At 45.0% G+C, this 24,569-nt stretch overlaps 3 protein-coding genes across 3 annotated transcripts in view; all 3 read right to left on the bottom strand.

Annotated features, from left to right (window-relative positions):
- LOC132566023 (zinc finger protein 420-like) overlaps positions 1-2,939 on the bottom strand; it is a 58,318-nt gene extending 55,379 nt beyond the window's left edge. Inside the window, exon 1 of the mRNA XM_060230673.1 lies at positions 2,454-2,939. Within this exon, the coding sequence (XP_060086656.1) occupies positions 2,454-2,876 (423 nt within the window). The 5' untranslated portion in view covers positions 2,877-2,939. The remainder of the gene's footprint in view (positions 1-2,453) is intronic.
- Positions 2,940-8,551: 5,612 nt separating this feature from the next.
- LOC132567264 (zinc finger protein 658B-like) lies at positions 8,552-10,403 on the bottom strand. Its single transcript, XM_060232952.1, has one exon. It carries the CDS (start codon positions 10,382-10,384, stop codon positions 8,552-8,554), a length of 1,833 nt encoding a protein of 610 aa, XP_060088935.1. The 5' UTR covers positions 10,385-10,403.
- Positions 10,404-10,587: 184 nt separating this feature from the next.
- LOC132567263 (zinc finger and SCAN domain-containing protein 23-like) lies at positions 10,588-21,841 on the bottom strand. The gene is made up of 5 exons (XM_060232951.1): positions 21,730-21,841; positions 19,749-20,224; positions 14,561-14,675; positions 13,548-13,618; positions 10,588-10,665 (listed from the first exon to the last, which is right to left on the bottom strand). Exons 2-5 carry the CDS (start codon positions 20,169-20,171, stop codon positions 10,588-10,590), a joined length of 687 nt encoding a protein of 228 aa, XP_060088934.1. The 5' UTR covers positions 20,172-20,224; positions 21,730-21,841.
- Positions 21,842-24,569: the final 2,728 nt, after the last annotated feature.

Genomic DNA, 24,569 nt, shown 5'->3' with positions numbered 1-24,569 from the left:
AAGAGGTGAACACCCGACCAATTGCTTTCTTTTCTGCTAACAAGCCTTTGATGCATTGCTTTCCTACCTCAAACATGGCAATTCTACTCTGCAAGTAAGTTTGCTTTTCATACTATCGACTAATGGGTCGTTTTACATAACAACAAACGGGTCAGTTCAAAGGAAGGGAAAGAGGTGAATTCCCCCCCACCCACTTTCCTGTGAATCCGGCATCCAAAAGAGAAAAAGAACAACTCTGAATGCCAGCAACAATCTGAATTTGACTGAATACAGATGTTTAAATCAACCTGGATTATGATTGAATAAGTGATAAAGAGACTATTATTTGGTTATAATTTGGTCTGAACAAATGAAATATATTCCAAAGAGATTGGTATTTGTCATCTGAGTGCAACTGAAATGGCAACAATCAAGATATACAGCTGGTGGAGATTTGGAAGGATAGACTAACTGGATCTCTGAGTTACTTTTCAACTTTGATTATTAGACTGAGTTATTCTGCGGAGTAAAATGGCATCACAAAGCAAAATGTTTCATAAAAAAGATACAATGGATATCATATTTTCTCTAAAGCAGGACCTTGCTTTATTAACAGAATTGATAAAAAAGCAAATGGGAGCTTTTATGTTGAAAGCTAGTGAAAACTTGAATCTACATGGGCAGAGTGACAAAGAGATCTTGGTGATGTCTGTAGAGTTGGAAATGGAAAAAGATCCGTCGGGAAATGAAAAGAAGAAAACTAAAATGGAACCTTATGGCGCAGTTACTAAGAAGAACCGGAAGTTAAGGCTGTTTGAAGGTTTTTTGAGAGGATCTAATGGCGTGGGATTTTTACTATCGTTACTGAGAGGGGTGCTTGCATTAAGGAGAGAGGATGCACATTTCATCAAAAAAATCAAAACGTGGAAAACCTTCAGGAAGAAGGGATTTTAAATTGTTTTCCCTCTCTGTAGGTAACTGGATAATATGGAACTCTCAGCAAGATATGTGATTTTAAAAGGCAAAGTGAGATCTTTGGGACCTAATAGGTTTGTTCCTCTCTGATTAATATGGATATAAGAGCTAAAGGATTGAAAAGTTCTGAAAAGAAATTTAGATAAATAAACAGTTAACTTGGATTAGTTTTTAAGAAAATAGACAGCACAATTATTTTGTAATCTGGTAGATCTGCTCTTAATATGTTTGTTTGGAGAAATTGCTTATACTGAGATAGATAAACTAATATGCTCCTTGTTTACCATATTTCTATCTCTCCACTTTTTACATTATTTTAAATATGATCTTTTTCTCTATCCGTTTGAAATATGTAAGTTAGAAGGATAAAGAAATATTTGTTTTTATGCCTATCTAGATGACATTGTTAAAATAACAAATCAGCTTGTATTTTTAATATGGTTAAGCTTATCCAGTTAGTTCTGTGTTGAGACCTTGGTGATTTTTTTTTTATATCTATGTTTGCTGAAGAAGAATAGTTCAGACTTGTATTTTAAGTAATAGTTTAGTAAAAAGTGTACAATGGAAAATGAAGATGGTAGAATATAAGGGGAAAACTTAATACTTGCAGGTAGAAAGGATTAGGTATTTTGTTTTGAGGTAAAAATGTAACTGATATGTTTACAGCTTTGTTTTTGATCTCCCACTCTGTATTTCCCCCTCCCTCTTGATGTTGCTGTACTTGTGGTTATGCTTTTTGTAGTTAAAATTAATAAAAATAATAAAGACCAGAAATATCTAAGAAAACATAGGAACAGTACGCTGAAGCGTTATACAAAAGAGATGAAAGGAGGACAAATTCCTTGCAAGAAGAATCTTCTGAACAAGGTAGATTTTTAGAAAGTAAAGCTGCATCTTGAATAAAACTTGGTTAGTCTTAAAGCTGCCCCTGGACTCTAACTTTATCAACCAAATCAGGAGACTGAGACTCAGAAGGGCAGGCAGGAAGGAGCTAGAAAAGATTCTTCAGTATAAGGATGTGTCTGTCACTGGTGACCAAGCTCAAGTTAGTTCATGCCTTAATATTCCCCTTTCCTATGTGTTGGTGTGAAAAGTTGGACAAGGAAGAAAGCTGGGAGGAAGAAAACTTGATTCACTGTGGTGTTGGAGGAGAGTTTAGTGTTTCTACAGATACTCAACTCTCCCTGGAAGCTAAAATGACTCAACTGAGGCTATTGTATTTTGGGGACATTACAAGAAGACAGGAGTCACTGAGAAAAACAATAGTGAAAGGCAGCAGGAAAAGAGGTGGACCAAACACTTGATGGATTGACTCAATCAAGGAAGCCACAAGGGCTCTCAGTCTGCGAGACCTGAGCAAAGCTATTAACAAGAGGATGTTTGTAGGGTTGCCATAAGGAGGAAGTGACTTGATGGCAGTTAACACACACAGAGAAATAGCAGGCAGGAAGCCTTAGGATAAGGACATTGCTTGAAGGGAGTGATTGAAAGCCCCTCACCTGCTGTGCCTGCCTCTTCTCCTCTGCTTGACTCAGGAGGAAACCTTCGGCCAGGGCCACTGCCTGGGAACTGGTTTCTGGCCCACATCCTCTCACCCAGCCCTGCACTTCCTGGGGTAGGATGGCCAGGAACTGCTCCAGGATCACCAGGTCCAGAATCTGCTTCTTGGTGTGTCTCTCTGGCTCCAGCCAGTCCTTACAAAGTCCATGGAGCCGGCTGCAGACTTCTCGGGGCCCATCAGCCTCATGGTAACAGAACTGCCGGAAGCTTCGGCTGCTTACATCTGAGGTCACAGTGTCCTGAACCAAGATCTCTGACACAGCTTTTTCCCAGAATTCAGCACCACTCCCTGCTTGAATGGGATGGGGACCTATCCTTGATGCCTTGCCAGTTCCAGGGCCTTCAGGGTCCTTCTCTTCCATCTCCTTCCCCTTCCTCCTGGGTTGCCTATGACTCTGGAAAGACACTCTTATTCACTTGGCAGTGAAGAGGGGGAGGGAAAGATATCAAAAAGGCAGGAAAAGAAAAGTTACATCACTGACCCTGGTGGAGAATCACCTAAGGATTACCCTAGTGGATCAGAAAGAGTATCTCTGTAGTTTGCTGATGAGGTTTAATTTCACCATGATATATTACATATTAAGCTTTTAAAGATATGTCTGTTTGGTCCTTCTGTCAACAAAACCACCAGTATTTACTTTTTTAAAAATCTGTCAGGGGTATTATGAGTTTGGCTCGGATTCTGGGGATCAGTCTATCTAGTGGGAACATCTCAAGGTAAACTGGAGCCCAGGACAAACAGACTGGTAAGGGTTTAACCATTAGAGTCCACTGCTCCTTAACTACTAGACTTGGGATGGCCATACTGTGGCTCAGGAGCCATGTGTGGCTCTGTCACACATACTGTGTGGCTCTCAAAACCTCCACCACCCCATCGACCAGCTTGGAGAAGGTATTTATCTAAATCACTTCTCCAATCTAAGCCAGCTTGAAGCCTGGAGAATGCATTTAAAATTAAAATTGTTTCTTTCTACCTCTCCCTCCCCATCTATTTGCCAGCCTCCCTTGTGGCTCTCAAACATCTGACGTTTACTCTATGTTGCTGTTACATTAAGGACGTCTAGCCACCCCTGTACTAGACCAAGCTGGTATGCCTGAGGTCAGGAACGCACCCTCTCCCCTGTCTTTCCACAAACTAAAGAAGACTTAATTATTGAAGAGGACTTCTCTACCCAAGTGATGTACTGTACAAATGGCTTCACATACTTACTTGGATGAATTATTGGGTTCTAGAATCTATATCCCTGCATATAGTTTGCGATAATTTGTATCTTGCTATGTAATTTTGCATTATTAATTGGGTCATGTTAACAGTTATGCTTTCCTTCAATACTGTTTTTCAGATTTCTGCAACCCAAATTCTATTCCATAGTTTACTGAAGGTACCATCCTATTGATTGTATAGAGTTCCATTAAATGGCAGACTATAATTAATGTAGATTCGGGTGAACAGCTGTGTTGCTATGAAGCACAGAACAAAGTTTGAGTCCAGGAGCACTTTTAAGACTGAAACAGTTTTATTCATGGTATGAGCTTTCATGTGCAAGCATGGCTACCCCACCTGAATCTATCTCCACGGAGGGCACCACATTAAGCTGTATTGAATGGGACTCCATCAGCCTTATGAAGAAACTTGCACAGGTACAGACTGGTATTTCCTTTCTCATCATATGCAAAAGCCTGTACTAGTCTGAAGCGCTCTTGCACGCAAAAGCTTATACCTTAAATAAAATTCTGTTTGTCTTAAAATGTAGTGGTTGACTTAAACTTTGTTGTTCAATGAAAGCAAATAAATAAAACACGCCCTCTCCATCCCGAAAGGGTCCGTCATGGGGCGAGCAGTTGCTCAAATGGCTGGTATTTCCAAAAGGCAATCAGCCCCAATAATCCCTCCCAGGGTGGCTATTTAGGCAGGAAAATTGATATCCTGCTCCCTCTCCCCGGAATGGCACTGGAGGTGACTCTCGGCAGAGAAAATGCACCTGATAAAACAGTACAAAAGCTACAAGAAACGTTAAAAAATATAAAACAATTAGCCGTCTACTCCGGATAAAATCTTTCCACCCTCCAGCAGGGCAGGTTGCAGGGATGCTGCTGGCCTGTCCCCCCATCCTTATCCACCCGCTGCACGGCGGGCCCCGATCCCTCAGAGGCCGCCAGGGAAAGAGCCCCCTTGCAAGCCCTGCAGACTGAGAGAAGGAAACCCCCACAGAGAAGAACTTCACCTTTGGAAAGCATTTAAGCGCCCCCCCCCCTCCCCAAACACGTGGCGAGATCCGATTCCCTCTCTGCGGAGATTGCAAGGACTGGCTGGGGAGGGGACTGAAGGGACTTCCGCGTCTGAAGCCCCACCCCCTCTTCTTTTCCCCTTCTCTTTCTGGACCTCTCTAGCAGAAGGCTCGGTTGTTTTAACCCTTTCAAAAGTTGCAGGAAAAGCCCCGAAGGAATCTGGGCTTCATTCAGCCCGGCTTCGGCCAGCGACGCCCGACATTGTAGCTCAGTGGGGCTGCTGGGGAGTCGCTCTGCACAGGGCTGCGCTCCTGGGAGTGGATCAGCCCCCAATCTCGGGAAAAGGAAGCTGAGAAGCCGGTTTCCCTTCCCCCCTTCCTCCTCCTCGACCTAGTCTATAAGGACTGGCCTGAAAAACTCCATGGTGGGGAGGGTGGTGGATTAGGCAGTGTTGGATGGTCGCCGACTTTTGTTGTCAACCGCCTTGCGCACACTCGTGGGAAAGGGCGGAATACAAAGATGGATGGATGATGGCGCTGGTTTTTTACACAGAGGAGCCTGGATTTCTCTGGCCCCGTGGAAGGAAAACGCCGGACCTCGAAGGCAAGCAGAAATAGACCCGTGTCTAGGTGTTTTTAGCACTGTTTCTCGGAGGGAAGGGAAGGAACCCCGATCCCAAGTCAGGAAGCTGAATTTTGAACCCCACCCCCTTGAAGAAGAAGAGGACGACACTGGATTTATATTCCGCTCTCCACTCAGAGGGCTCACAATCTCCTTCCCCCCCCCCCCCACAACAGACACCCTGTGAGGTAAGTTGGGGCTGAGAGGACTCTCACAGGAGTTGCCCTTTCAAGGACAACCTCTGCCAGAGCTGTGGCTAACCCAAGGGCATTCCAGCAGCAGCCATAAGTGGAGGAGTGGGCAATCAAACCCGGTTCTCCCAAATAAGAGTCTGCACACTTAACCACTACACCAAACTGGCTTGTTGTGTCCCCAAAAATAAATTCTGCGCATGCAGCCCCACATAGAGAGATGGCGGAAGAGGGAAATCCCTCCCTCCTTGGGAGGAGAAATTAATATATGGGTGACCAAAAGCAAAAATCATTTGGATCCATGAAGAATCCATGTGCTACATTTTTGTGCCATGGAAGTGCCATAAAGCAGTGGATCCATTTTTTCTGGTGCTGTCCGTGGGTATTGAAGATCATATGTGATTGGAGAGTGCATGTGTGGAGACCAAATGCAAAGATCATGAGGATCCATGACGACCCATGGTTTGGAAAAACTTTTTTGCACTGCTGTAGCAACTCAGAGTAGCACATCCATGAGTTCTTGGGTGCCACCTGAGGCCACAGAATTGGGTGATGGATTTTACAGAATGCAAACATCGTCAGGATTCCTGAGGATCCTTGCTTCAGAATCATGTCATTGTGGTGAGGCAAAGACAAAAAATGTGGGTCCATTAATTTTTATTGTCATTGGCCAGTATGGAGATAAGTGATTGTGAGTCTGGGCTGAACCAACACAAAAATCTTGAGGATCCATGCTTTGGAACCATGGCAAAACCAGAAAGCAGTGGATCCTTGATTTTTGCATTGAAATCTCTGGCTATGGACATTAAGTGAATTGGTGGTAAATCTGGTGTGACCCAGTGCAGAAATTCTGAGGATGAGGACAGGTTGTTTGTAACCACATTTTTGCACCATGACACAGCCACAGAGATGTGGATTTAGAGATTTCTGTGGTGCAAACTGTGGCCATGGGCATGATGTGTGATTGGATAATGATCTGGGGATGTCAAAGTAGAAATACAGTGTATTCATGGTAATCTGTTCTTTGGGACTACATTTTGCTGCTGGGGCAGCAACACAAACAAGCAGAGTTGTGGATTTTTTTTTTGGTGCAGTCTGGCTGTTGGCATGATACATGATTTGATGGTCAGCTAGGGGTGACACAATGCTGAGAATTCATGAAAAGCCAATATTCAGAAATATATTTTTGTGATGCGGTAGTGCCACAAAATTGTGGGCCCATGCCTTTTGTGGCAAAATCTAACTACAGACATGATTTGTAACTTGGTGGTGCTTTTGTGGTAGCCCCAAGCAAAAATCTGGATCTGTTAAAATCCTATGTAGGTCTTTGGATGCCCTTTAGACCAGTGGCCCCCAACCTTTTTGACACCAGGGACCAGTTTCACAGAAAACAATTTTTCCATGGACCAGGGGGGGCACTGGGGGTATTGTTGCCCGAGACTGCCCCCTCCCATGCCTGTCCCTGCCCCTATGGGGGTCTTTAAATGGGGGGGGGGGTAGACTGGGGCTGATGTATTCCCAAGTGGGAACTGGCAAGGATTTGTGAGATGCTTCTCATTTCTCCCCCCCCCCCCCACTATTTAATATTTCCCTCTCCTCACCCAACAGCCCTACTGTCTCCTCACTCAACTGTCCATACTGGAGGCATGGAATATCCTCCATGCCCCCAGTAGGGACAGTCACCAGAGGTCAGCATGATTTCCAGATGTGCACTCACACACACAAATATACAAAATATACACCCACACTAAAGTTGTTAATCCTTTATCTATTTTTACTCCACCTTCAAACTAATTCAGATATCCTTACAATATGTTTAGCATATACAGATTGACACCTTTGCCAATTAGAAACTATTCTGCTGGAAATCCACAGGTGGGGAGGAGAAATATACCTCTTAGGGTGAGGGAAGGTGGTTTTTAGTTTCTCCTTTTATTTTCCAGGAATCTCTTCCTCGCTTTTCTTCAACTATCATTTAACTCATCTAGGTTTTTGTCCTCATAACAACTGTGCAGGGTGCATTAGGCTGAGTGAGTGACTCCGTGCTAGTGGTTTCCTCTAACTTTTGTTCCAAGTTGATTGACTTGAGGGGTGAGTGGGGGGTTACCTACACTAGCAAAGGAGTAATAGGAAGGTGCTAGGACTCCAATGAAACATGCAGGGTACATTAGGCGAAGTTAGTGACTGGCCCAAAGTCGCCCAGCAACTTATAAAACAGAGCTGGATTTATGAACCTGGGTCTCCTAGGTGTTAGCCCCCATGCTTGAACATCAGCACTGTGGAGTGTATATGTGTCTTCATGAAAGGTCAGGTCTCTAAGTAGGAATTAACTGTGAGGAAAGGAGTGGGTGCAGACTTGAAATTGGAGGAGAGTGGATTAGTGTGGATGAATCACACTGAGGTGGTGGGAGAAAAGGACAGATTGAGGAGGACTGGTTATTGACAGGTGGCTGATGAATTTGTAGTGAATTCATGGTTTTTATGGTCCATTCAGCTACTGTTGAGGGCAGTAGCTCCAGTTCCTTGGAGACTTTATATTCTATGCAAAGGATTTTGGATGAACCGCTGTAAATAAGGAAGAAACCCAGCTTCACAAGGAAAAATGCTTCCAGGGTGGTGGAGAAAAAATGTTGCTGATCAAGTGTAGTGAGGAAATGTGTTTTCAGAGAGGGAAGAGTGACATTTCTATTAGATCATTGTAACAAATGAGCTCAACACCCGTAGGCTAAGAAGTTTCATGGTTTTTCCTTTTGTGGCTTCTTAGATGTAGTTGAAGATAATTACACTGACTAAATCTCTATTCCAAAACTTTCTGCCCTCTATGGATTCCTCAATGCTGCTGAAGAGTGCTACTGTGACTGAATCTCTTCCCACACTCTGAGCATTCAAAAGCCTTCTCTTCTGTGTGGGTCCTTAGATGACCTTGAAGACTGCTACTGTCACTGAATCTCATCCCACACTGAGTATTCAAAAGGCTTCTCTGCTGTGTGGGTTCTTCAATGTCTTTGAAGATGGCCATTCTGACTGAAGCTCTTCCCACACTCTGAGCATTCAAATGGCTTCCACCCTGTGTGGGTTCTTAGATGTCTTTGAAGACTGCTACTGTAGCTGAATCTCTTCCCACACTCTGAGCATTCAGATGGCTTCTCCTCTGTGTGGGTTCTTTGATGCTTTTGAAGACTGTCACTCCAGCTGAATCTCTTCCCACACTCTGAGCATTCAAAAGGCTTCTCTCCTGTATGGATTCTCAGATGTTTTTGAAGACTGCTACTGAAACTGAATCTCTTCTCACACTCTGAGCATTCAAAAGGCTTCTCCCCTGTGTGAGTTCTCTGATGCTCTTGAAGACTGCCACTTGAACTGAATCTCTTCCCACACTCTGAGCATTCAAAAGGCTTGTCCCTTGTGTGGGTTCTTTGATGCTTTTGAAGACTGTCACTCCAGCTGAATCTCTTCCCACACTTTGAGCATTCAAAAGGCTTCTCTCCTGTATGGATTCTCAGATGTTTTTGAAGACTGCTACTGAAACTGAATCTCTTCTCACACTCTGAGCATTCAAAAGGCTTCTCCCCTGTGTGAGTTCTCTGATGTTTTTGAAGACTGCTACTGAAACTGAATCTCTTCTCACACTCTGAGCATTCAAAAGGCTTCTCCCCTGTGTGAGTTCTCTGATGCTCTTGAAGACTGCCACTTGAACTGAATCTCTTCCCACACTCTGAGCATTCAAAAGGCTTCTCCCCTCTGTGGGTTCTTTGATGTTGTTGAAGACTGCTACTGCGGCTGAATCTATTCCCACATTCTGAACATTCAAAAGGCTTCTCCCCTGTGTGAGTTTGTAGATGACTATGAAGATTACTACTGTGAGTGAATCTCTTCCCACACTCTGAGCATTGAAAGGGCTTCTCCCCTGTGTGGGTTCTTTGATGGTATTGAAGACTGCTATTGTCATGGAATCTCTTCCCACACTCTGAGCATTCAAAAGGCTTCTCTGCTGACTGGATTCTTAGATGTTTCTGAAGACTGTTACTGTTGCTGAATCTCTTCCCACACCCTGAGCATTCAAAAGGCTTCTCTCCTGTATGGATTCTCAGATGTCTTTGAAGACTGCTACTGAAACTGAATCTCTTCTCACACTCTGAGCATTCAAAAGGCTTCTCCCCTGTGTGAGTTCTCTGATGCTCTTGAAGACTGCCACTTGAACTGAATCTCTTCCCACACTCTGAGCATTCAAAAGGCTTGTCCCTTGTGTGGGTTCTTTGATGCTTTTGAAGACTGTCACTCCAGCTGAATCTCTTCCCACACTTTGAGCATTCAAAAGGCTTCTCTCCTGTATGGATTCTCAGATGTTTTTGAAGACTGCTACTGAAACTGAATCTCTTCTCACACTCTGAGCATTCAAAAGGCTTCTCCCCTGTGTGAGTTCTCTGATGCTCTTGAAGACTGCCACTTGAACTGAATCTCTTCCCACACTCTGAGCATTCAAAAGGCTTCTCCCCTCTGTGGGTTCTTTGATGTTGTTGAAGACTGCTACTGCGGCTGAATCTATTCCCACATTCTGAACATTCAAAAGGCTTCTCCCCTGTGTGAGTTTGTAGATGACTATGAAGATTACTACTGTGAGTGAATCTCTTCCCACACTCTGAGCATTGAAAAGGCTTCTCCCCTGTGTGGGTTCTTTGATGGTATTGAAGACTGCTATTGTCATGGAATCTCTTCCCACACTCTGAGCATTCAAAAGGCTTCTCCCCTGTGTGGATCCTTTGATGCACAAGGAGTTCTGATTTGTATCTGAAGTACTTTCCACACCGAAAGTATTTACATGTCTTCATTATACTATGCTTTGAAAAATGTATACTATATTGGGTTTGATCTGAGAAGTTCATTCCACACTCTAAACACTTGTATGTTTCCTCCAACATGTGAATTGCTTCTTCTAAATCTCGCCCCTGGCGAGGAATGGAGTCTTTTCTCTTCTTCACCCTGCAACTGACTTTCTGCCTCTGAGGCCTGCTTTGAATCCCAGCGTTTCTTCTCACATCTTCATTCTTGACTTCTTCTGGTGACACTTGATGCAGTTCCTCATCCTCCTGATTCCTCTGATCATCTCCTGCTGGAAGAAAGAGAGAGAGATCGATCCTGTTAGAATCCTCTCAAGGAGGTCTGGTCGGCTCCTGAAGTTTCATCCATGCTCCAAGTATTTCAGTGCCTTCCTCCTGCTGTACACTGAAGTGTACAATAATATCCACTTTGAAAGTACAGTAAGCTTCCTGCATCAGAGGGGCTTGGTTGTGACTTTTATCATTTTTATAGCTCCCCACCTGTGTGACTTCTTTGATATGAAGTAAGGGCTGTTTTATCCTACAAGGTGTTTCTGTATTCCAAGCAATTATGTAATTGCTCTCCTTAGTAGGGCTGTGCATACGATAAAGGGTTTACCAAATATCTGCCGAATACCTGTCTTTTTGCAATATCCGGAATTAGGGAATTCTGGATAGGCATCTTAGCCTGTTTCTGGAATTCTGAATAGCTGAATTCTGGATATTGCCAGAAAATAATGGGAAAAGTCAAAGGCAGTCTGGTGATTGCCTTTCCCTTGGCTTTTCCCACCTTTGGCTGGGGGGAGTGGGGAGGGGAGGCCCCTGACCAATCACAGCCATGCATTTTGCAGATTGCTTTTTTTGTTGTTTCTTCTCTAGCAAGGTAGGGGGAAGGGAGAGACTACAATTCTCTGGTGGAATTGCATGTTTCCCCCCTCAATCCAGTCAGAGAACAGAACAATTTATTCTCACTGTTCTGTTCTGTCCATGAGCAGAGAAAGGGTATTTAACCATCTCTTGTCCCCTTGACTCCATTGCTGCTGTGTTGCCATAGAGAGTGTGAGCTTCTGCTTCTGGCAGTGTTCTGCCGCTCTGCTCTCTGTGGCCTGGCTGGTGGTGTTCCTGGACCTGGACTTCATTTTATCTGACTGGTGAGATCCCTCCTTTCTTGTGCTTATTGTTGGGACCAGAGGATTTTTAGAAGTAGGTTTTTCTTTTTAACTTTTTGAAAACCTTGAGTTTTCCTCCTGCTTTGGGAATAGGTATCTGGTTGGGTTTCTGTTGGGGGGTGGGTTGGGGCATGGCTCTGGCCTGAAGTATTTATTTTAATCATTTTATAATATTATATTTTTCTGGTTATTTGAAATTTCTTTGGTTGAACTGGTTATGTGCTGCTGAATTCCTTCCTGTCTTCCCTAGGCCAGGCTGTGTGTGGTTGCTAGTGCCACTGCTGTTGCTTCCCCCACCCCCCGATTCTGTGCGGGTTTAGGGCATCTGGCTGCTCCTTCCTGGTCTCTGCTTTGTTTGGGCCTTTGGTAGCTTCTGCCACAGGCCATCTTTGGGTGACCTGAGCATGGGGAAGCTAGTTCGGCAGATCCTGAGAGCAGCACGGGGATGTCCTTGTTGTCAACCCTCTTCCCTGGGGATGGGGGAGATGGTGCTGGCCAGATTTAGAGAAACCCAGGCATCGGGGAGTGCTGAGTAGGTATCCCTGGCTTTTCTGGGTCTGCGTGTTCTTCTGTAGACGAAGAAGATATTGGATTTATATCCTGCCCTATACTCTGAATCTCAGAGTAGTCACAAACATATAAATCGAATTAAACAAACAATCTCCTTTTACCTTCCTCTCCCACAACAAACACCCTGTGAGGTAGGTGGGGCTGAGTGATCCCCCCCGAGAGCGAGGCTGAGCTGCCTCTTTCCTCCGCCCAAACCTTGGGCGGGGGAAAGAGGTAGCAAAGAGTCTCGTTTTTGCTCTCTGGCTGCCTCCCCAGGGGAGGCTCTTTAAGAACATAAGAGAAGCCATGTTGGATCAGGCCAATGGCCCATCCAGTCCAACACTCTGTGTCACACAGTGGCCAATATACTCCACTCCGAAGAGTCTCAGAGTGGCTCACAATCTCCTTTATCTTCCTCCCCCACAACAGACACCCTGTGAGGTGGGTGGGGCTGGAGAGGGCTCTCACAGCAGCTGTCCTTTCAAGGACAACCTCTGCCAGAGCTCTGGCCGACCCAAGGCCATTCTAGCAGGTGCAAGTGGAGGAGTGGGGAATCAAACCCGGTTCTCCCAGATAAGAGTCTGCACACTTCACCACTACACCAAACTGGCTCTAAAAATAGATCATTTTTATATGGTGGAAGGAAAGAAATCCAAAAAAGAGGGAAATCTCTTCTGGAAGGAAAGAATCATGGTCTAAATCAAAGCCCACAAGGCTAACCACTTTAAGGGGGTTGGCTCTTTTCCAGGTTACAGTCAGAGTGGATGGCAAAAATCCCATCTGGGGAAGGGGATGTTGTAAAGGCTGACAACTGAGGAAATTAGGATTTAGCTCCTTCCAGAGTCTTTTTGAGGGTCCCACAGCCCTGCCTTGACCTCAGGCCACAAAACCCTCTCTGGCTTGGGTGATGGCCGCGACACTGGCCTCAGCTGCCCTCGATCAGTGGGGTGGCTTGAATCACTCTATCGGGCCATGCTGAACAACACTTTCGTGGCCACCCTGAATTCTCAAGGCACCCAGTGGTGGCCAATTAGCTGCATTGCCCTCACAAATATATATTGCTGTTGAATCATACATCATCCCAAAGGCAGTAATTTGCACCTTTAGCACTTAGGAAAGATCCTTACCCAGAAAAGCCACACTCCCATAGTTCTCCAGCATGACTTCCCAGTAGAGAGCTTTTTGACCCGGATCCAGCAGGCCCCACTCCTCCATGCTGAAATACACAGCCACCTCCTCAAAGGAAAATGGAGACTGAAAGAAAAAGGAGATTCCCTCATCAGAGATCATGGCACACAGAGACTACACTCTCCACAGGGGTAGTTTGTGAGGGTGCAGGATGTAGAGTTCAGTATGCATAAAGGTAGTGTTGTCCAGAGCCTCTCTTCCTCAGATAGCAAAAGCTTCCCTGATAAAGGAGGAAGGGCCCTGACTATCCCCCATTCATCCCTCCCTACCTGGACTGAAGGTTGTGAAGGCGTTTCCACTTCTCTGAAAAGAAAACTGTTTGATAAACTGTCTTCACTGCCTGCAAGGGAGACAAAATGGGAAGGAAGAATCTTAGCCTCAAATTCCTACTTTGTTTCCTTGTCTCAATCTTGCTTATGCATCCCATTTCCCAAGGTTGTGAAATCTTGTGTTCTTTATGCTCAGGAAAATTGGTAATAGGTTTTAGGAAACTGTGGGAGAGGTGGAACAGAAGCCCCAGGTACCCATGAACCCCGAGAGGTGGTTATAAATACTGCCAATACATTGCAAAATGGCACCATGTTCACCCCTTGCTGCACCACCCTTATGGGGGGCCCGGCTATGGTCTGGTCTCCCTAATCCAGTGTCTTCTTTCCGAGTGTTACCACACAGATGCCCCTGAAAAGTATTTTAGCAGTTGAACAGAGTCCAAATTACTGGACTTTGCAAATGGGTTTTCTGAGATTCGCTGCCCCAGAACAGGATGTGTTTGTGTGTATGACTAAGGTGCTGTCAAGTCACAGCTGACTTATGGTGTTCTTCAAGGCAAGAGACATTAAGAGGCAGTTTGCCTCTGCACAGAGACCCTGAATTTCTTTGGAGGTCTCCCAAGCCAAAAAGTAATATGGGCTGGCCATTCTTAGCTTCTGAGATCTGATGACCTTGCTTAGCCTTGGCCATGCTGGTCAAGAGAACATGGAGGTTCTATTTATTAACCTTGGCTCATAGCTGCACCCAGATTTGTCTTCCTTTTCTTTTTTGAGCCACGTTGAGTCCTTCCAATGGAAGGAAGATGAGGTATGCATAATTCCATTGATATAGATAAGCATGGAATTGCTCTCCATGAATCTGTATACCCCCCATAAAGTGGATGGGCCATTGTGACATCATATGGCACAGAACTCCATTCTTTGCAGTCTGCAGAAATATTTCCCTTTCCCTCCTGTCCTGAACTTCTTCCCAGCATGTGCCCCAATCCCCTCTGGACAGGAGGCCCCCTTACCACTTGACAAGGCATCTCGGGCATGCTCCTGGGCGTTCGCCCTCTGACCTTCCTCTGATGGAGCTTCTTCTGCCTCAGAGAACTTTGCTGCCACGTTCATGGACCCTCCCCAAATCTGAAACAACAGCAAGGGAAAGGGATAAGAGAAGGAATGGAACAGGGGGGAGGGATGGATCCCGACCCACTTCCAGAGTCCTCATCCCTGACTCCACCATCAGAGCTGCTATAACCACAGGTGTAAGAATCAGAGCTTGGTTTTCTTCCCAGCCTAGTGACCTATCTAGAGATAGAAATATCTAAGAAAATATAGGAACAATACACAGAAGCATTATAAAAAAAGAGATAAAAGGAGGACAAAGTGCTTACAAGAAGAATCTTCTGAACATGGAAGAATTTTAGGAACAATTGGGAGGAAGAAATCACCAGGTGTAGATAGGATATCAGGGGAGGTATTCCAAGCAATGTCAACGGCCTGTCGAAACAATTCGGTCTTACAGGCCCTGCAGAAAGTAGACAAATCCCGCAGGGCCCTTATGGCCTCCGGGAGAGCGTTCCAGAGTTCTGGTGCTGCCACCGAGAAGGCCCTGGCTTGTGTCGTACGCAACCTGGCTTCTTTTGGTCCAGGGATGGACAATAGATTTTTCATCCCTGAACACAGTGCTCTCTGGGGAATATGCGGAGAAAGGCAGTCCCGCAGATAGACAAGTCCCTGACCATAAAGGGCTTTAAAGGTCAACACCAACACCTTGAAATGAACTCGGAACACAACAGGAAGCCAGTGCAGCTCTTTCAGCACCGGCTGAATGTGCTCCCATCGAGGGAGTCTCATTAACAGCGTTCTGCACTAGCTGTAGTCTCCGGGTTAGCGTCAAGGGTAGCCCCATGTAGAGAGCGTTACAGTGATCTATTCTTGAGTTGACCGTAGCATTGGGGAGGGACGGTGGCTCAGTGGTAGAGCATCTGCTTGGGAAGCAGAAGGTCCCAGGTTCAATCCCTGGCATCTCCAAAAAGGGTCCAGACAAATAGGTGTGAAAAACCTCAGCTTGAGACCCTGGAGAGCTGCTGCCAGTCTGAGAAGACAATAGTGACTTTGATGGATCAAAGGTCTGATTCAGTATAAGGCAGCTTCATATGTTCTTCATATGTAGCATGGATCATCATTGCTAAGTCATTGTGCTCCAGGAACGGGGCCAGCTGACATGCCCGCCGAAGGTGGAAAAAGGCGGATCTAACTGTGGCTGCTACCTGGGCCTCCATTGTAAGGGAGGACTCAAGGAGCATGGCCAAGCTCCTGACTTTAGGGGCCGGTATTCATGGCACCCTGTCAAGAGCCGGCAGATGAACCCCTCCCCCCGGACCACCCCGGCTCAGATAGAGAACCTCTGTCTTCGTCGGATTCAGTTTCAGTCGGCTCAACCTGACCCACGAAGCCACGGCTTGAAGGACCAGGTCTAGATTTTCCGGGGTACATTCGGACTGGCCGCCCATCAATAGACAGAGCTGGGTGTCATCTGCATATTGATGACAACCCAGTCCATACCTCCTGATAATCTGGGCAAGGGGGCGCATATAGATATTAAATAGCATCGGGGATATGACCGCTCCCTGTGGCATCCCACAACTGAGAGAGTGCCTCTGGGATGCTTCCTCCCCTATCACCACCCTTTGTCCCCAATCTTGGAGAAAGGAGGTCAACCACTGTAAGGCAGACCCCTGAATCCCCACATCGGCAAGGCGGCTAGTCAGTAGCTGATGGTCAACCGTATCAAAAGCAGCTGACAGATCTAATAACAACAGCACCACTGAGCCGCCCCAATCCAGATGTCGCATGAGGTCATCTATGAGAGCGACCAGAACTGTCTCCGTCCCGTGACCTGGTCGAAAGCCGCACTGGAATGGATCCAGTGCGGAAGTGTCCTCCAGGAATCCCTGTAGCTGAGTTGCCACCGCCCGCTCTATAACCTTACCCAAAAAGGGAAGGTTTGATTCCGGCCCATAATTTGCCAATACGGCCGGATCTGCAGATGGTTTTTTTAAGAGGGGACGGACCACTGCCTCTTTAAGAGGTGTGGGAAAGATCCCTTCTACCAGGGATCTGTTGACAATACCTTGTAGTGGGTCACATAGCCACGTCTGGCTAGCTTTTATAAGCCAGGACGGGCACGGATCCAACCTACAAGTCGTAGGGCGTACAGCCAAAAGGATCCTGTCGACTTCTTCCAGGCTGAGTGGGCTGAAAGAATCCAAAATTGGACCAGAAGACGCGCTCGGTGCCCCAAGCTTTATTACTGTATCAACTATGGCAGGAAGGCCGACATCCAAGGTCTTGACTGTGGGGATGAAGAAAGGGTATGGTTGTTTTTTAAAGAAATGGATGTGCCACAAGATCCGATTGTTCTGATGTGCAACATGTACTCTGGGCAAGAGGCCACTGTTAGAATATGGAGAAATAGATCTACATGCAGAATATATAATAAGGAAATCTGAATTATATTTAGATGAAGGTGGAGTGAAAATGGTAGGAAGGAATATTAACAGTCTGAGATATGCAGATGACATTACTGGCAGGAAGTAGTGAAGACTTGAAATAATTACTAATAAAGGCTAAAGCAAAAAATGCTAAAGGAAGATTACAGGTGACCCTCAGGAAGACAAAAGTAATGACTAGTGGAGAATTACAGAAATTGAAGGTTGATGATGAAGAAATTTAAATTCTTCAAGATTTTCTATTCCTGGGCTCAAACATGAATGCAACAAAACTTGAAATACACTGCACCCCACCCCAACTAAAAGAGAAAAAATGCTGTTTGTCACATTTATGGATCTTCCCCACATCTGAAGGGACAGCAAGGGAGAGGAGTAAAGGAACAGAATGGAGGAAGTAAAGAAGGAAGGGTGGGGGGGGAGATGGATCCTGACCCACTCCCAGACTCCTCATCCCTGACTTCATCACCAGGGCTGCAGTAACCTGGAACAATGAAGCATTATAAAAAAGAGATGAAAGGAGGACAAATTTCTTTTTAAAAGAATCTTTCAAACAACAGGGTAAAGTTTTAGAAAGTAAAGCTGCACTGAGAACAATGGGAGAAACAAATCACCAGGAGTAGATGGGATATCAGTAGATCCATAGAAAAGGAGACCATCAAATTCTTAAGAAGAATCTGCTAAGAAAGAGGGAAACAAAACAATGATCCACAGACTGGAAACACTCACTTTACTTTCCAATTTCGCAAAATGGAGATGGGAAAGACTATAGCAACTATCGAACCATTGCATTAATTCCTCATGCAAGTCAAGTGATGCTCAACATTTCACAACAAGGAGTTCCAACTGGAAAGTTTGCCAGACTAGAATGTGTTTTATTTCCCTGTCTCTTCAATTTATATGCAGAACATAGCATAAGGAAAGCTGGATTACATTTAGATGAAGATGGAGTGAAAACTAGGAAGGAACCTTAAAAATCTGTGATGTGCAGATGATACCACATTACTGGTAGAAAGCAGTGAAGACTTGAAATAATTACTCATGGCCAAAGCAGAAAATGATAAAGGAAGATTACAGCTGAACACTAGGAAGACAAAAATAATGACTAGTAGAGAATTACAGAAATTGAAGTTTATGAAGAAGCTTAAATTTGTCAAGAAGATTTTCTATTCCTTGGCTTCAACATCAATGCAATGAAACCTAAAATATACTGCACCCAGCCCAACTAGAAAAACAAAATGCTGTTTGTTACCTTCATGCTTGAAGGGAGACACATGGATTGTCATAAAGAAATCTCAGCTAATTTCACCACAATTAGAAAAGATTCAACCAAATCAGGAGGCTGAGACTGGTAAAGGCAGCCAGGAAGGAGCTAGAAAAGATTCTTCTGTATAAGGATGTGTCCCTGGTGACCAAGCTCAAGTTAATTCATGCCATAGTATTCCCCATTTCTGTGTGTTGGTGTGAAAGTTGGACAAGGAAGAAAGCTGGGAGGAAGAAAACTTGATTCACTGTGGTGTTGGAGGAGAGTTAGTATTTCTACAGATACTCAACTCTCCCTGGAAGCTAAAATGACTCAACTGAGGCTATCGCATTTTGGGGACATTATGAGAAGACAGGAGTCACTGAGAAAGGCAATGATGGAAGGTAGCAGGAAAAGAGGTGGACCAAACACTCAATGGATTGATTCAATCAAGGAAGCCACAGCCCGCAGTCTGTAGGATGTAGATTCAGATTCACTAGGGCATGGACAGAGTGCCAGATAGATTTCCACCTAATCCAGATCACAGAACTCATTTGCTCTAACTGCCTTGCACTACTGTTACATTTAAACTGTTACCTTCAAAGTATTATATTTGCAGGACTTGCTTTAAAGTCTGGGAAACAAAGGACAATGGGTCTCAATTAGAGTCCTTGCTAAGCATAATAGATATGAAAGGAAGCACACTGCATATCACAAAGCACATTTCTCTAGCAAGAGAATGTTATCAAAGTTCAGCTAGCATCCTTTGATAAGGAAAGCTTTTCTCCCTACCTCAGGAAGGACCCCCCAGCCTGAAGAAGCCATCACACCCACACAGTAGAGATAGTACTCACTGACACATTCTCTGGAACCAAGCCAGAAATCTAAAACAAAGAACTTGTGCAACATCTTTTCGTAACACCTAACCACAAAGTTCCGTGCAGATGCTAGATGCCAGGAAGACGGGAGATTGGGAGTAGAGAACAAAGAACTCCCTGAGGAATTACCCCATCCTGAGAGAGACGGGTTTCTTTAAGCCAATGAGAAACCACAAATTGCCAGAAGCGAGAACTTTGTAGCCAATCAATTTAATTTCCTTTGTTTACAGGAAGGTATAAAATGATTATGTTCTGTAAAGGAAGGTCAAAGGAGAATGAAGGAAGGGGGTGTAAAAGGCTGTTTTCCTTCCCACATTAATATGAAAACAATAAAAGAGATCTGCACATCAACTCTTCTGTACCTCTGTTGTTTGGGAAATCCTTTGTTTGGGAAGAAGGGGACTTCTCTATGTGCAACAGTCTGCAAGACCTGAAAAAGGCTGTTAATGAGAGGATGTTTGTAGGGTTGCCATAAGTTGGAAATGACTTGATGGCAGTTAACACACACATACACTGAGAAATAGCGGGGAGGAAGCCTTAAGATAAGGACATTGCTTTAAGGGAGTGATTGAAAGCCCCTCACCTGCTGTGGCTGCCTCTTCTCCTCTGCCTGACTCAGGAGGAAACCTTCAGCCAAGACCACTGCCTGGCAACTAGTCTCTGGCCCGCATCCTCTCACCCAGCCCTGCATTTCCTGAGGCAGGATGGCCAGGAATTGCTCCAGGATCACCAGGTCCATGATCTCCTTCTTGGTGTGCCTCTCTGGCTCCAGCCAATCCTTACAAAGTCCATGGAGCTGGCTGCAAACCTCTCGGGGCCCATCAGCCTCCTGGTAACAGAACTGCCGGAAGCATCGGCTGCGTACATCTGCGGTCGTAGTGTCCTGAGCCAAGATCTCTGGCACAGTTTTTGCCCAAAATTCAGCACCACTCCCTGCTGGGATGGGATGGGGACCTTTCCTTGATGCCTTGCCAGTTCCAGAGCCCTCAGCGTCCTTCTCTTCCATCTCCTTCCTCTTGGGTTGTCTCTGACTCTGGAAAGACACTCTTATTCACTTGGCTGTGAAGAGGGTGAGGGAAGGATACCAAAAGGGCAGGAAGAAAAGAAAGAGTTACATCACTGACCCTGGTGAAGAATCACAAAAGGATTACCCTAGTGAATCAGAAAGGGTATCTTTCTAGTTTGTTGATGAGGATTAATATAACCGTGGTATATTTCATATCAAACTTTTTAAAATATGCCTGTTTGATCTTCCAGGCAACAAAACCACCAGTATTTACTTTAAAAAAAAAATCTGTTGGAGGTGTTATAAGCTTGGCTTCCGATTTATTAGTAGGAAGATCTCAAGGTAAACTGGAGCCCAGGACAAAGAGACGGGTAAGGGCTTAACCGTTAAGAGTCCACCACTCCTTAACTACTAGACCAAGCTGATGTGTTTGCCTTTCCCCAAACTAAGCAAGACTTAATTATTGAAGAGGACTTCTCTACCCAGGTAATAGGGTAGCACTGTACAAATGAATTCACAAAGTTACTTGGATGAATTATTGGGGATTGGAATCTATATTCCCAGGTATAGTTTGCTATAATTTGTATCTTACTATGTAATTTTGCATTATTTATTGGGTCATGTTAACAGTTATGCTTTCCTTCAATCCTGTTTTCCAGATTTCTGCAACCCAAATTCTATTTCATAGTTTACTGGAAGTACCATCCTATTGATTGCATTGTGTCCCATTAAATGGCAGACTATAATTAAGGTAGAGCCAGGTGGACAGATGAGTTGATTTGAACAAAGTTTGAGTCCAGCAGCACTTTTATGACTGAAAAATCAGGGCATGAAATTCATGTGCAAGCACAGCTACCCACCTGAATCTATCTTCATGAAGGGCATTAAGCTGTATGGAATGAAATTCCATCAACCTTACGAAGAAACTTGCACAGGTCGAGACTGATATTTCCTTACTTACAAAATGCAAAAACCTGGACTAGTCTGAAGTGCGCTTGCACACAAAAGCTTAAATAAAACTTTGTCTTAAAGGTAGTGGTTGACTTAAATTTTGTTCGATAATTAAAGCAAATAAATAAAAGACGCGCCCCCCCCCCCCCATCATCATAGGGGGGAGCACTGGCTCAAATGCCTGCTATTTCCGGAAGGCCATCGGCACGAATGATTCCTCCCATTATGATCACCCTGCCCACCGTGGCTATTTATGCAGGGATATCCCGCTCCCTCTCCCCGGAATGGCACTCAAGGTGACTTTCGGTAGAGAAAATGCACCTGATAAAACAGTACAAAAACTACAAGAAACGTCACAAACATAAAACAATTAGCAATGCATCTCGGATAAAACCTTCACATCCTCCAGGAGGCGGGATGCAGGGATGATGCTGGTCTGCTTCCCCCCTCACCTACCCGCTGCCTGGCGGGTCCAGATCCCCCGGAGGCCGCCCGGGAAACAGCCACCTTGCAAGCCCTGAAGACACCCCACCGCCGGCAGGCGCCTCCGGACGCCACCCTCCCCCGGGGGCTGAGAGAGGGAAACCTCCACAGAGAAGAACGTCACCTTTGGAAAGGATTTAAAAGGGCCCCTGCCCCGAAGACGAAGCGGGAGCCGAATTCCTCTCTGCGGGGACCGAAAAGACTGACTGGGAAGGGACCTTCCCGCGCTCTTCCGTGTTTGGAGCCCCTCCCCTGTCTTCTTTCCAACTTCCGCCCTCTCCCTTTCTCGGCCTCTCTAGCCAACAGCTCGGTTGTTTTAACCCTTTCAAGATTGCAGAAAAAGCTCCGAGAAAAGCTCCCTGCCCCCCCCCCCCCCGCGGGACTGGGCTTCATTCATCCCGGCTGCAGTCAGCGGCGCCCTACAATGCAGCTCAATGGGGCTGCTCGGGAGTCACTCCGCACGGGGGAGGGGGGAACCCCAAGCTGGATCAGCCCCCAGTCTCAGGCAAATGCGGCTGAGCAAGTGGCTCCCCCCAGTCCCTCCCTCGCCTGGCCTCCATCCTTCCTCCTCCCCCGAGTAACGGCTGGGAAACTCCGTTGGAGGGGGGTGGGGGCTAGACCTGGACTGGGGAATCCTGCAATTCATTGTTTCACCCGAGAATCGGTCCTCCTGGGTCAGGACATGGTGGGTTTCATCTCCTCCAGCATCCTAGACTTACAGGGAGACTGGTTGCTCCCCCTGCCTGTCCCAGCGACTCTTCAGAGGTCTGACTTTGTCTAATGAAGTATGCCTGCATATCATAGCTTACATTCTGAATAAAACTTTGTCGGTCTTCAGGGCTTTTTTTGGTAGAAAAGCCCAGCAGGAACTCATTTGCATATTAGGCTTACACCCCTTGATGGCACCATTGTTTCGCATATGGCTTTCTGTAGCCCAGCAGGAACTCATTTGCATATTAGGCCACACCCCTGACATGAAGCCAGCCCAAACTGCATTCCTGCTCAAAAAAAGTCCTCTTAAAACGCGCTACTGGACTCCTGCTTTGTCCTGTTGCTTCAGACCAAGAGGGTTGCTGCCCACCTGGATCTACCTATGTATGACCCCGGAAGGAGGTCCCATTTAACTATTTGCATTTGGATGTCCTTGAGTTCTAGTATTTTGGGAGAAGGAGAAAAACTTTTTTGCCCACTCTCTCCAACTCATGCATAATTTGATAAAACATCCATAATATCCCCACTTAGAACAAAGTTGCAGTCCAGTAAGAGCAACAAAGTTTTATTCAGAATGTAAGCTTTTGTGTGCATGCACACTTCATCAGATGATGAAATGGGGTACAGTGAGCAGTGCTACATATAGCTAGTGGGTGGTGGTTAAGCATGCAAAAATAGTACACAGTTAGAATCCAATGGCAAAATAGTGAAACTGACAAATTGAAAGAATCATAAGTTTGGTCTGGCTAGCATCAGTTGTGTGGGGAAATAACAAAGGCAAAAAACATGTCAGAGTTGGAGAATGATGGCAACCGTCCATCATCACAAGGTAATAAAGGTTGAGTCCGTTAACTGCTTTATTTCTCCTCAAGCAGGGGTTAAACTGATAACATCTTTTTCTTAGGGGTGTTTCTGTCCACCTAATTTACTTTTTAACATATAGCATAATATTATAAACATCATTCCAGTCTGCCAATACAAAAAGGAGAGAATAGAATATGTAATGAGATAAGCAACCAATATCCCTTATTCCAGTATGCCAATACAAAAAATACATTATTTCCATACACTATTGAGAAATAAGCTGGGATACAGTAGATGTACAGCTCTTCTGGGTGAGAATGGGTAGCCTATATAATAAGATAATAAATTAAGATCCCTGTTTTGCCCCAGGAATTGTTTGTTCCAAGTTTCATAATAACTTGTAATTCTGCAATTTCCCTTTCCATTCTGTTTTTCAACTTCCTTTGCAGTAAAACAGCTACTTTGAGGTCACCCATTGAATGTCCTGGAAGGTTACATAAGAGAAGCCATGTTGGATCAGGCCAATGGCCTGTCCAGTCCAACACTCTGTCACACAGTGGCCAAAAACCAGGCACCATCAGGAGGTCCATCAGTGGGACCAGGACACTAGCTCTCCCACTGTTGTTCCCTTCCAAGTACCAAGAATACAGAGCATCACTGCCTATGACAGAGAGTCCCAACAATACGCTGTGGCTAATAGACCTCTGCTCCATATATTTATCCAATCCCCACTTTAAACTGTCTATGCTTGTAACTACCTCCTCCTTCTGTGAATTCCATGTGTTAATCATCCTTTGGGTGAAAAAGTATTCCTATTATCCGTTCTAACCCAACTACTCAGCAATTTCATTGAGTGCCCATGAGTTCTAGTACTGTGAAAAAGGGAGAAAAGTACTCTTTCTCTACCTTCTCTATCCCATGCATAATCTTGTAAACTTCTCTCATGTCACCCCCTCAGTCAACATTTCTCCAAGCTAAAAAGCCCCAAGTGTTTTAATCTTTCTTCATAGGGAAAGTGTTTCAATCCTTTAATCATTCTAGTTGCCCTTTTTCTGCACCATTTCCAATTCTATAATACCTTTTTTGAGGTGTGGTGACAAGAATTATACACAGTACTCCAAATGAGGCTGCACCATCAATTTATACATTGATTTATTCACTTGCTCATCTTCCAGCATTATATATGCCATTAAATACCAAAAATGCTCATTTATCCTTTGGCATAGGGTTTGTCCTGTTTGCCCTATGTAGAGAACTGAAGGGCATCGTTGGCATTTAATGGCATATATAATGCTGGAAGATGAGCAAGTGAATGAGCCTGAGATGGTGTAATGGATGCTGTTAGGTACAGTGATTGTGTTGTTTGGGTGTGTGTGGCCAAACAGGGGCTCCCCCAGTGAATGAACAAAGCTGAACAACTACAAATACCAATAACATATAAATCCATTA

This window comes from Heteronotia binoei, chromosome 2 (assembly GCF_032191835.1).
Source record: "Heteronotia binoei isolate CCM8104 ecotype False Entrance Well chromosome 2, APGP_CSIRO_Hbin_v1, whole genome shotgun sequence".
Classification (NCBI taxonomy): domain Eukaryota; kingdom Metazoa; phylum Chordata; class Lepidosauria; order Squamata; family Gekkonidae; genus Heteronotia; species Heteronotia binoei.
Note: the sequence above shows the minus strand (reverse complement) of the source record. Positions and strands in the feature narration are given on the sequence as shown.

Bases quoted from the DNA above. Each gene is read 5' to 3' on its own strand.
- LOC132567264 (XM_060232952.1), bottom strand. From the start codon at position 10,384: ATGAAGACATGTAAATACTTTCGGTGTGGAAAGTACTTCAGATACAAA.
- LOC132567263 (XM_060232951.1), bottom strand. From the start codon at position 20,171: ATGGAAGAGAAGGACGCTGAGGGCTCTGGAACTGGCAAGGCATCAAGG. The intron at 14,676-19,748 runs GTGAGGGGCTTT...CTGTTGTTTCAG, and splicing joins AGAAGAGGCAGCCACAGCAG to ATTTGGGGAGGGTCCATGAA. The intron at 10,666-13,547 runs GTAGGGAGGGAT...TCTTTCTTCCAG, and splicing joins CTTCACAACCTTCAGTCCAG to CAGGAGATGATCAGAGGAAT.